At 48.5% G+C, this 13,153-nt stretch overlaps 1 protein-coding gene and 1 pseudogene across 1 annotated transcript; one reads left to right on the plus strand and one right to left on the minus strand.

Moving 5' to 3' along the window:
* Nucleotides 4,134-5,839, minus strand: LOC8075424 (probable pectinesterase 67). Its single transcript, XM_002457901.2, has 4 exons — nucleotides 5,485-5,839; nucleotides 5,216-5,378; nucleotides 4,643-5,094; nucleotides 4,134-4,539 (listed from the first exon to the last, which is right to left on the minus strand). The coding sequence occupies exons 1-4, from the start codon at nucleotides 5,751-5,753 to the stop codon at nucleotides 4,383-4,385; spliced, it is 1,041 nt and encodes a 346-aa protein (XP_002457946.1). The 5' UTR covers nucleotides 5,754-5,839; the 3' UTR covers nucleotides 4,134-4,382.
* Nucleotides 10,806-12,893, plus strand: LOC8074956 (annotated as a pseudogene).

Raw genomic sequence — 13,153 nt, forward strand, 5'->3', positions numbered from 1 at the left:
GAGTTTGAAAAACAATAAAACGAAAAAACCTAATGAAATATACTAAAAAATTTAAAATTTCTCCAAATTAGAACAAGAAGTTTTAAATAATGTGGGAAGACCATATAAAAAAATGGGGCAAAAAAACAAAAAAAGTAAAAATTCTTCCCCGAGTGCGAGGACAAAGCTCTCGGGGAAGATTTTTTTTGTTTTTTTTGCCCTATTTCTTCCCCGAGAGCCGGCCAGGCCTAATTAGGCCGAACCGGCCCATCCTGCCCCACCCCCAACCCCAACCCCCCCGCGCGCCCCACTCCGCCTCCAACCCCCGCCCCGTGCCAGCTGCGCCGCCGCCAAGCACCACCCGCAAGGCCCGCCGCCGTCCGCGCTGCGCCGCCCTTCCCTCTCGTGCGCCGGCCCTGCCCTGCACCGCTGTCGCTCCTCCCTCGCCCCCGAGCGCGCCCTCCCCTCCCCTGCACCGGCCCCTCCCCGCCTCCAACCCTAGCGCCTCGTGCGCGTGCCCTACACCGGCCCTACGCCCAAACCCCTCGCGTGCGTGCCCGGCGGCCACAAGGCGGCGGCCCCCAAGGCAGTAGTGCGCCCCCCTGACTGCTCTCCTCGGAGTTCGGATGGTGTGGAGGAACAGCAAGGAGTTCGGATGCGAAATTACTTGCCTAATGATAGGCATTGCGCATAAAGGGCAATCAGACTACTTAACAGTTTCGATGGGTTCATGCATGGCCTGGAGCTCTAGTTCTTCTAAAATACAGGTGCTTATTGTCTACTGTGTATTATATTTAATGCATTAGGCAGATCCATCCATCTTGGTAATCTTCCTCTCCTTTCTTCTTGTCTACCTGCTTCTTTTTTTTGAAGTTCTTGATTTGTTGGTAGTTTTCCTCTCACCAAGAGATTTGTCAAGTTCTGTTCCAGCTCAACCAAACACTAATATGCCAGATATTGCAACTTAATTTTCGCTGTTTAGAGTTTTGCTTTTTATTTGCTGATGTGTCTGCTAATTAAAGTTATTTTTAGCATTTCACAGGAGCTCAACACACTTTGGTAAAGAAGAACACTAATCATGAATTGAACAAAGATTTTATACTCTGCACTTTGTACTAGATTGGTATGCATTCACCTCCATAACATATCTCGCTTTCCTTAATTTATTTTTTGTGTTGTTTTGCCCTTGTCCTTTCTGAACTAAACTAATTTTGATGGATGTGACAAATATTAGAATAATTTACGATGCTTAGAGCTTATTTAGTTGCCTTTGTGCCTGGGACAGAAAAAATAGGAGTTGTATGCAAGTTCCTTCGTGTAAGTCATCGAGAGCCCAAGCTTAACAAATTTGCCAGTTTGTTTTAGTGCTCTTTATAGTCACTATTTTAATTCAAGGAGCTGGGCATGTAAAACATTAGACAAAGCTTTTAGGTGTGGAGACAAATTGGATCCAATCGAAGAGGATATGGCATCTCAGAGCAGGTCCCAAGTGGTACAAGAAAATGGATAACATGAGAGAGAGCAAGGTACCCCGGCAGTAAGATGGTGATGCCTATTCATCTAGTCACTCAAAATACTTATTGTTTTGATAGATATGCATATCTCATGTGTTTGGTTTGACATTTTGAATTTTCCATTGCTTTACAACAAAAGATAAATTGTACCTAATTGTTCTATTTTTTTCATCCTATTTACCAGATCCGTCCATCCCACCTTGCTTCTCAAAGGTTTGTCAGCTGCTGGAATTTTTGAAGCTCGGCTCAACCTAAAGTGGTATGCTTACATTTCTTCTACCAATACTCCAGTCTTTTTTCTTGTTTTTTATCATTTATGCATTATAAAAGTTACTGAATATTTGTGTGCTTAATTACCTGTAAATAAGTTTCACATGTGCTAAGAGATTGGAGCTTTGAAATATCAGGTTTCGTTTAGGAGTTTGGGACTGCCTATAATTTTAATACTCCAGTTTTTTTTTAAAAAGTGACCCCTGGTGGGAAAGGTCAATATTATATTGATAAAGAAGTTAGACCCTGAAAACTTCATATGGAAAAGCTGCAAGATTTATGTATATTGCATAATGTATTCAGCCACTACCACCGAATTAAAATGGTTTGAATGTTGTCTCATATGTTGAACTTTGTGTTGTAAGAAGCATTTTAGGATTCCTCTGATTACGTTCTAGATACAAACTGCAACTTTAGGTTTCCTGAAATAATATCTGAAGTTTGCTTCGATCTATCAGCTTGTCAAGTTCGTGACCCTGGTGTCAGTAGTCTATGGGTGAGTTGGCTGATTTATGATATGTAAGCAGTAGCCTTTGATGTAGTACAACAGTGCTTAAGGGGCTCATAGTTTTGGACTTTTTGTAAGCCGAGTAACACAAATTCATTTTGCTTATAGACTATTGGTTTTTATTTAGAACTTTCTTGCATTATCTTTCTAGCTATAGCACCACCTACATATAATTACACAAGTACTTTTATATTTGCTCCCATGTCTGTCACAGGGTAACAACATGTATGGTGAAATCCTAGGTCCTGATGTGAGAACCAACAGTGCACTCATACAGGGGATGACATCTACATTATCAGTAGTTCAGAGTTTGAAATGCAAAATCGGGTTATAGACCTGTTGACTCCCGCTATATGGTTCAATTTATAGGTTGCACACAATGGTCTCTGCTGTCTCGGTGTGGGACTATTTCATGTAAAATATATAAGTAGCATTTGGACACCCCCTATGTCTCATAATATATATATAGGGTATGCACATCTTGCAGGTATTAAAAGTTCAGCTTCAGATTTAGCACGCATGTTGTCGTGTTGTTCGGCCTAACTGTAGTCTGGGTGGTGGAAACAAAAACCTCCTGTGATATTTTCAGTTTGTATGAAATAATTATTTCATTCCCAGATAGAACATGTCATATTCATTCTTTGTTAATATTATTGAATTTACCGGATAGAGGTGTGGCCATGACTCGCGCGCCCTAAAGCTGTGGCCATGACTCCGCGCGCATGGGCACGCGCAAATCACTAGTATTTATTATGTTGTGATGTGTTTCTTATTTGTAGAGCAGGACCTGTCGGATGGGACCCAAAGCACCTTGGTGACCCTGATCGCCTTCGCCGGTGTTGCGGTCGTGCCTGCACTGCTTCGCCACGCCGGGATCACAAGCTGGGGCGTCCCAGCCCTCGCCGGCATGGCACACTGAACCATCAACGTGAGCCATCTTCGGAGTCGTTTTTATGTATTGAACTTGTGAACTTGGAATAATGTGTACTTTTGAAGGTGTGGTTTGTAATATATTGTAAATTTCGTACAAATTTGGTCGTTTGTGATATAAATATATATAAATATGGTTTGTGATATATTACTGTTGATTTGTAGTTTATGATATATATATATATATATATGCTTTGTTGTTTACATGGAAAAGCAAAAAATAATAAAAAAAGATTTTCAAAGTGGCTTCCCCGAGTGTCTGGGATGCAGCACTCGGGGAAGAGGGTTTCTTCCCCGAGTGTTGCACTCGGAGAAGAAAATAAAAAAAAATAATAAGAAGGTAACGGCGCCGGCTGACAACCAACGACGTTAATTCTTCCCCGAGTGCCAGAACGGCTCTCGGGAAAGCCTTCTCCGAGTGCATGATTTTCGGCTCTCGGGGAAGACGTCTTTCCCGTGAAGAGATACCCCGGAGGCTCTTCCCCGAGTGTTGCACTCGGGGAAGGCTTCCCCAGTGCAATTAGGCCTTCTCCGAGTGCATTTGGCACTAGGAAGCCACTCCCTCCCGTAGTGGCGGCAGCAGTTTTTGGTATGTTCAATTAAAATAAACCGAGATTAAAAAAAATATTTGAGAATGCAAGAGGAAAAATCAAGAGATAGGGACAAAAAAAAAAAAAGGAGCGGCCCTGGGCGGACAGAGAGAGGTAGAGAGAGAAGGAATGGCGGTGGCAGAGACAGAGACAGAGAGAAGAGAGCTGATGGTTGCACTGGAAACATACTAGAATTTCTAACTCTACCAGCTAATACTGCAAAATACAGATCGAAATTCTAGTATAACTAACCTTGAAATTCTAATATTTACCCTGATAGAGGCAAACAAATGTGATGGTCTGGGAGCTGTTAGTCCACGGAAAAAGGTGCTAGCTTCAACATGTTCTAATGCGTGCACAGAAATTTAATCTGGAACTGATCGGGATCAACAATGAAAATGTGTCGGTCGTATGGCAAGAAAAGGATCATCGTTCAGTGTGTGTGTGTGTGTGTGTCATCGATCAATCAGAATAATTTGGCGTTACACGGGTTACACTACTACTCGAGAGCAGCAGCGCGCAAGAAGGGTCTCGGCCGAACACACGGCAACATACACAAATGCAAGATGCATGTCCGATCCAGCTGTGGGATCAGTAGTAGTACGCCGGCAGCCATTCCTTGCCGTTGATGAAGTCGATGGTCAGGTACTTGGCCGCGTCGTTCTGAGAGAAGCGCCGCGACCATGGCACGCGATTCGTAACGTCAGCGCCCGGCCCGGTGCAGTTGAACTCCGCGAGCATCACCTTGCTGCAATTATTCATATATGGCCATCAATTCAATTCAATTCAATTCAAGCTTAATATATAAACAATAGTACTAATAGAGTAGTAGTAGAGAGTTAACTTCTTACTCGGTGCTGCCGGTGTAGCCTATGGTGGTCCACCCGGCGGCGTTGACGGTCCTGGAGAGGTAGGTGTCGGAGAAGATGACGCGCGAGTCCGGCGCGGTGACGCGGCCCAGGTACACCTCGCCGACGCCGTAGACTTTGCCCTTGAGGAAGACGAAGCCGGTGGTGTCCTCTTCCTCGCGCACCTGCGCGGTGATGGAGCCCCGGATCTCCGTCCGCCGGTCAGGCTTGACGAAGATCTCCGGGCACTGGAACATGGACTGGCCGTTGCCGAAGATGAAGTCGATGTTGCCCTGGATGTAGCAGCTCTCGTAGTAGTGGCGGCCGGCGCTGTCGAAGAGGGTGTGGTGGGGGCTGTAGAACGCGCAGTGGTAGAAGGCCACCTTGTCTCCTTCCACCATGGCTGCCACCGAACGGATCTCCGGGTCGTTCACCAGACCCACGCGGGCGCTGTTCTGTCGTCGTCAACAAGTTTCATTGGATGCAGATATCGTGTCAGCACTGCACCATTCTATTTCTATTCTAGTACTAGCTAGACACGGAAACGACGGAGAGGGCACTGCTGCACGCACGGACCCTGAAGCTGACGCCGAAGACGACGACGTTGTCCGCGCTGACGGTGAAGGCAGCGGACTCAGCGTTGTCGGAAGAGGCGGACTCGTGGGAGATGGAGGTCCGGCCTTTGCCGTTACCCCTCACGAAGATGAAGGGCTTGTTCTCCGGTATAATAACTTTGCCCCTGCAGTGCATATACACATGCGTGTGGTCGTTGGAAATCATGCATCATGCATATATATAATAATAAGAAGAATAATAGTAAAAGGCAAGCAAGCATGCGTGCGTGCCTGTGCAGGCCTGAGCGCAGGTGGACGATGATCCACTCGGTGTTGCCGGCGGGCACGGCGTCGATGGCGGACTGCACCGTCTTGAACTCCTCGTCGGGCCCAACGATCAGCGTCTTCTTCGCCTTGATCTTGTCCGTCAGCAGGGGCCCGTTCACGACGTCGTCGCTTTTCTTGGCGAACTTCGACTTGCCGAGCGCGCCGCCGGGCGCCCACGTGATGAGCACCGCCGCGGCGGCGACCAGGAAGGGGAGGAGGCACGGCCGGGCCATCGTAGTAGGTCGTCGTCGTCGTCCTCGGTTCTCGATATGATGATCGCGCGTGCGATTTCTGCAACAATAGCTTAGCTGGTTTCTAAGAGGCAATGACGAAGCGCAAGGGCCGGGACTCTTAACGCACCGCTTTGTTTCTGGCCGCTCGCTGCTGGGATGCACGGGGAAGGCTACGAGGTGAAAGCGGAGACTGTTTTTTTTCTTTTTAATATAATTCACACCTGGTTAAAAAGCAAGGGCAGTTTAGCTATCTTTGCCGCCTGTTCCTGTGGAATCTTACTTGGCATGTGGTTTCGACATATACAGTAGTAATCGCCTAATCATCAGCCAAACAAATCTTACAGCATGACAGTCAGGCCTTGTTCAGTTCGCAAAAACTTTGGGTTTTTGTCACTGTAGCACTTTCGTTTTTATTTGACAAATATTATCCAATCTTAGAGTAACTAGGCTTAAAAGATTCGTCTCGCGATTTACAGGTAAACTGTACAATTAGTTTTTATTTTCATGTATATTTAATGCATCATGCATATGCTGCAAGATTCGATGTGATGGGGAATCTTGAAAATTTTTGGGACTAAACAAGCCCTCAGAAAACAGATTGTACTGTAAACACTTCTTTCTTAAAAAATCCAATTTTAAAGAGTTAGATTTGGTCATCATGTTGCACAAATGCTACCGTACTAACCAGCTCATTTGATTTTAAAGCGTTTTATTACTGCAGGATTATACAAGTATGTACTTCCTCCATACCCGTATTACATGTCGTTCTAGGTGACCCTTCTAATTTTATAAAGGTTGACGTTGAGCGTGTCAACACCTGCACATGGACGTGTTTGCCCCTGACAAACTTTTTGTTGGCGCATGCACAGGGCTAGCTCCGCTCGACATGCAATTAATCTCGGCCTGGCGTCGAGGCAAAACCAAGCCCCACTCAAAAAAGAAAAGTGGCTACCAGAAATTGAACACAGCTTGCTAGAGTTACGAAATTTCTTATATTAAGTGCACCCACACCTCTGTTTAATAAGGGCAAGGATGGAAAGATATATCCTAATTAATCACTCTTTGGTAAGCACAATCCTGTCCTAAACATCAACTAACATAGGTATGGAGGGAGTATGGTATATGGTATGACAATCAATCCACTATGACCATGGTATCCCACAGTCGCAAGAAAAGACCATGGTATCCCACGATATTTTCATCATCCAAATCAAACTTTCCCACAACACATTGCTGCGAAAAATTGGAAGACAATCTCATACCTCATCATCTCTTGCCCTCTTGTTGGTCAACGACACACGACATTTCGCTTGCAATCTAGAAACTTGGAAAGAATGCACAAGGTCTTCTACAGCAATACCGCCAGTCATAGCAATAGTGCCGACGAGCATGGCAGCTCCTCCAGCCGGGCCAACAGCGCCCATGGCTAGGGGCGGCCACGCCCCTAGCAAGCCAGTTGTGCTCACGGACAAGGAAGGTGCACCCCCAGCCAGGCCAGCAGCGGTCATGGCTAGGGGATCCATGCCCCCAGCAAGTAGTGATGCCCATTTGCAAAAAAAAAAAAGAAGAGGAAAACACACGGTAACGTTGCCTGGCCTACGGTAATAGAATCCATTGCCCGCTGTTGGGACCGCTAGAGCCATAGCAGTGCCTACGGGGCATAGCGTGCCAGCGGGAGGACCGCTGCTGCAGAGGGGATCAAGGCAGGGTGCGCGGCGAGAGGATGGGCGGTGTGGTGGGATGGGGGCGTGGCGAGACGGCGGCGCAGCGGTATGGCTGTGTGGGGCCGCACGTGAGCACGCCGCAAGCGTAGGACGGGCCGACACGACTGGACAATGTATCTCGTCTGTTCGGATTGGTGGGATCGGTCGGGTGCCGGTGCGTCCAGGTGATAGGTTCGTCTGGACATGCCCCTAGAGCCGGACGTCCGAGCGCTAGGTGGACCGGTACTTTTTTTATATATATTCAAGTGGAGGGTGAAAGATATTACCCTTTTTGATGACCTGATTCGGCCATAATTTCTACAAATACAAACATTAAAGCGTGTTTTGTTACCGATCTTGACACAAAAAGCATTGCAATTTGTGTACGATATCGGTATTGAGTTCGTCACACTGTAAAACAATAATCCTAGAAGAAAAGGAGAAAGAATTCTAATCCTAGTCTTTTCTATATGGGCTTTTATCAAAACTCTTAAATCTTGGTAGAAATATATATACGTGGGAGCTCTATATTGTAATTACCAATATTTAGAGAAATAAAAGAATAGTCTCTTTATCTATTTGTTCTTCTACTTTCAACTATTATGTTGTCTAGCAAATATGTCCGTGCGTTGCAACGGGAGAAAAACATCAAACAGCGTGATGATACAATGTTACATATCTATTTATATTTATCCTTTTTATAAAATTTAAAGTCCATAACTTATTTCATTGATAACCATGACATCTATGGTATTAGATAGTTAATATTTACAATAATATGTAGCTTGGAGACATATTTATTTAATAATAAAAATAGAAATTAGTCAAACTTTATCTTACTCTAATATTACCTCTTAATATACCTTAGTATTATATTAAAACATGAGAAGTTTGTTGCTAGCTTTATTTTTTTATTTAGATTAGGGTTTCTATGAAATATGATATAACAGTTAAATGTATGTAGATTATGAACACATGGGCTTGTGAAGTATTCATATGACATAACAACACATCGTGCAAATGTAGTGAAATCATCCTCAAGCATAAATCTAGGTAAATTAGTAAATCGGTGAGATATGTAGGAATGGTGCTAAAACTTTTACCATAAATCAAGCATCATATTAAAAAAGCTACCATTAAATTTTCATAATAATTGGAGCAAGATAATTACAATTTAAATTTTACACTAAAAAGCATAGGCAAGCATCTCTAGCAAAAAATATATACTAAAATTTGTGATATTTTTTATTTACTGCATAGATCTACATATGTGGAGCTGAACAAAATTTATTTTGTAATTTTTAGATTTTTCTATGAATTATTACACATTTATCAATTTTCAGCCAATTTAAAGAATTTAAAAAAGTAAACTAACAGGACAAACATTTTACACCTGGACCCCTATACTTTCTTTATTCTCAATGTGTTCTGATGTGTATTGTTATATGTTAGGAGATTTTGCATTGGGAATCCTAGAAAAGCTTATATTCCTTTTTCCCTCTTCCACTGGCTTTGAAGCAACTCAGACACGAATAGATTAGCGGACAGAAATTAAGAGCTGAAAGTTTCACAATTTATATATTAAAAAAATAAATAAATGATAAAATTAAATAATACTGATATTCATATCGGATACAGATATAAGGTAATTTATAGTTCTCTTTGTGTCCATTTTGATGCACATCCAGATAATGAATTTAATGGGCCGTAAGAGGGTCCATTTTGATCGATTGTGTGGGCTGTATTGATCAAGGCACGAAGCTGTTGGGGTCTGAAAGCCCTGGTGGCCTCCTTTCGCCTTCCTAGCTTTCCGTGGCCCCAGTCTTCTCTCCCTCGCCGCGGCCCCCAGCCTCCTCGCGAGCGGGACACTATCATGCTTGCCGGAGACGCCGTTCCCCCAACACCGAGCGGCTCTACCGGTGGGTTCGGCGTGCCCTGTCGTGTCCGCCTTCGCCTTTGAGTCAAGCTCGACGGCAGCCGCCGCCGAGCAATGGAGGTGCTCCGGATCACGAAGGCGGAGCTCACGGTGTACGTGCACCCCTCCAACGCCAAGCGTGTTCGGCATGCCATCAACCGCCAGCTCAGCTCGCTCCTCTTCACGTGCGTCTGCTCTCCTTCCCCCTCTCTCTCCGTCCATCTCCTCTCTATGTGTCTCCTTTTTCAGCAAGCGACCCGGACACGGACAGAACACGGACAGATTGGCAGAAGAAATTTAGAGGCAGATTGAAATTTTTTCCTCTTTATAGATAGGTATGGATTATAAGAGACGAAAAGGAAAAAGTTCCAACCACTAAAAATATATTTTATAACACATCATAGCACCATGAGCGCCATGCTGCGAAGATACTTCTGTTTGGGCCTTGTTTAGTTCACCCCGAAATCCAAAAAGTTTTCAAGATTCTCTGTCACATTGAATCTTATGGTCCATGCATGAAACATTAAATATAGATGAAAACAAAAACTAATGACACAGTTTGACTGTAAATCACGAGACGAATCTTTTGACTCTAGTTAGTCTATGATTCGACAATGTTTATCACAAACAAACGAAAGTGCTACCGTTCCGAAAACTTTTCAGTTTTCGGAACTAAACGAGGCCTTGATTTGATTTGAAACCGGTCCTGAGTCCTGACACCACCACGCCTTTGAACACGTTGTAGGCCTCCAGTGACCGCCCGACGGCCCGACCAGAAAAACAAATGGGCCATATCACGCGGTTTAAGCGTCCAGCAGCCATTGGACAAAGACACGTCCCCAGGAGTATAGATTTCCAGATGGGCCGGGCACGATGGGCCAGAACAGGCACGGCACTAGCCTGGCCCGGCCCGCCTGCCGGCGTGCCCGTGCCTGGGCCGCAATGTCAGCCCGTGGGCTGGCCCAGGCACGACACGGAAAAAGGGTCGGCACGGCTATGGCCTGATTGAACTTAGCCGTTGGATCAGCTTCCAGTATTTCTAACATATGATGTAACTCTTGATAGAAAACCTAGGTATAAAATCTACTCCAATCCTCACACTTTTCTCATTTACCTCTCGCACCGTCGCACGGCGGCCACGGCCGCATGCCCGCATTCTATCTAGGGTTTACTATCGCTAGCTCTTGGCCTCTCGCTAGGATAGCACCCGCATGTCCCAGGGCGCATGGTGGTGCGAGCTCGGCATGGCGAGCGGCGGCGCGAGCGGCAGCACGAGCTCGACGTGGGGGTGGCGGCAGCGCGCTCGTCGGGACGACTCCGCGCGGCGCGCGTCCTGGGGCGCGGCGAGCAGAGCTCAGAGCTCACACGCTACGACGACGACGGCGCGACGAGCAGCTCCGGCCGCATGACGACCACGTCGCGACATGTGCAGCGATGGCGCTCGTCTGGGATGCGACCCCCGGCGACGACGTCTCCAGCGCCCGTGGATGGGGATGCGACCTCGACGACGACGATGACGAACACGAGCGCTGGACGCGGTGACAGTGCGACACCCTCGGCCTCGAGTGCTGCGGGCCGACACGAGGCACGCCGGGCTGCCGTGCTAGCCGGCACGACACGGCACGGCCAACCGGCCATAGGGCCGTGCCTGGGCTGGGGGCTCGGCACGCCGGCACTATAGGCACGGCACGGCCGGGCCGCCGGGCCGCATAGTGTCGTGCCGCGCCGCGCCGTGCCGGTGTCCGTGCCGCCGGCACGGCACGTTTGGAAAACTATACCCGGGAGCCAGACTCCGAGTTGCCTGGCCGTAGCTCACGTCGACTCGCGCCCGCAGGTGGTGGCTTTATATACCAGCGGAGTGGCGGACGCGGTCCGGCGCGTGTGTAAATACGGCAACGCGATGGCTGGAGGAGGCGGGTGGATGTTGCTGTTGGCGCGCGCCGCTGGTCGCCGGGCTGCTTCTCCTCGTGGCCTCGACGACCTACGCATCAGCGGGTGCTGAAGGAGGAGCCAGCGGCGGCACTACCGTGATCGGCATCGACCTGGGCTGCTGGGCACCACACACCTACTCCTGCATCGGCGTCTACCGGAACGCCGCGTGGAGATCATTGCCAACGACCAGGGCAACCGGATCACGCCCTCATGCATGGGTGGCCTTCACCGACGGTGGCGATCGAGCGCCTCATCGGCGAGGCCGCCAAGAACCAGGCGGCGGCCAACCCGGAGCGCACCATCTACGACGCCAAGAGACTCATCGGGCGCCAGTTCAACAACGCCGTGCTGCAGCGGGACATGAAGATGCTCTTGGAGAGGAACCAGAAGCCGCACGTGCGGGTCCAGGTGAGGCAAGGCGACGTGCGCGAGTTCAGTCCTGAGGAGGTGAGCGCCATGGTGCTTACCAAGATGAAGGAGACGGCCGAGGCCTACGTCCGAAAATATCACGGACGCCGTCGTCGCCGTCCCGGCCTACTTCGACAACGCGCAGCACCAAGGACGTTGGCCTCATCGCCGGGCTCAAGGTGCTCCGCATAATCAACGAGCCCACAGCCGCCGCCATCGTCTACGGCATCGACGAGAAGGGCCCGGAGAAGATGGTGCTCGTGTTCGACCTCTCGGCGGCGGCACGTTCGACGTCAGCGTCCTGGCCATCGACAACGGCGTCTTCGAGGTGCTCGGCACCAACAACGGCGACACCCACCTCGGAGCGAGGACTTCCACCAATCATGGACTACTTCATCAAGCTCATCAAGGGTAAGAACGGCCGGGACATCTCCGGCGACGCTCGCGCGCTAGGGAAGCTTCGCCGCGAGTGCGAGCACGCCAAGCGCGCGCTCAGCAACCAGCACCAGGTGCGCGTGGAGATCGCGAGGCGCTGTTCGACGGCGTCGACATCTCGGAGCAGCTCACCGGGGCGCGCTTCGAGGAGCTCAACAGCGACCTGTTCCGCAAGACCATGGTGCCGGTGAAGACGGCCATGGCGGACGCTGGGGCTGCAGAAGAGCGACGTCGACGAGATCGTGCTCGTCGGGGGCAGCACCAGGATCCCCAAGGTGCGGCAGCTGCTCAAGGACTACTTCAACGGCAAGGAGCCTAACACAACAGGGAGTTAACCCCGACGAGGCCGTCGCGCACGGCGCCGCCGTCCAGGGCAGTATCCTCAGCGGGCGCGCCGACAACACCACCAAACGTATGATTGTCCTCGACGTCACGCCGCTCACTCTGGGCATGGACGCATGGAGACCGTCGGTGGCGAGGGAGCGGGTCGACGCGCGCAACAAGCTCGAGACGTATGTCTACCAGGTCAAGAGCGCGGTGGACGACGGCAACATGGCTGACAAGATGGACGCCGACGAGAAGGAGAAGGTGGAGGAGGCAATCAGGGAGGCCAACGAGTGGATCGACATGAACTCGGATGCCGACAAGGAGGACTTCGAGGAGAAGCTCAAGGATCTGGAGGACGAGTGCAGCCCTGTCATCTCGGCGGTGTACCAGAGAGGTCTGGCGGTGCAACGGCGAGGATGACCATGATGAGTTAGATAGGGACTATAAGATTCGATTTTCATCACTAGCTAGCTTATGTAGGTCTTAATTAGCAATACATAGTTCTGTTATGTCCTTCCTTTACAATAATTCGATTTGTAATCTCCATTTAGACCCTGTTTGGTTCCCTTATTATATTTTAGTCAGCTAAAATTATTTTAGCTACTTTAGTCTTTAGGTTGACTAGTGGGACTAAATTATTTTAGCTTATTTTTTTAACTGGCTAAAATTTAGCAAGGGGA

The sequence above is a fragment of the Sorghum bicolor genome, chromosome 3, assembly GCF_000003195.3.
Source record: "Sorghum bicolor cultivar BTx623 chromosome 3, Sorghum_bicolor_NCBIv3, whole genome shotgun sequence".
NCBI lineage: Eukaryota > Viridiplantae > Streptophyta > Magnoliopsida > Poales > Poaceae > Sorghum > Sorghum bicolor.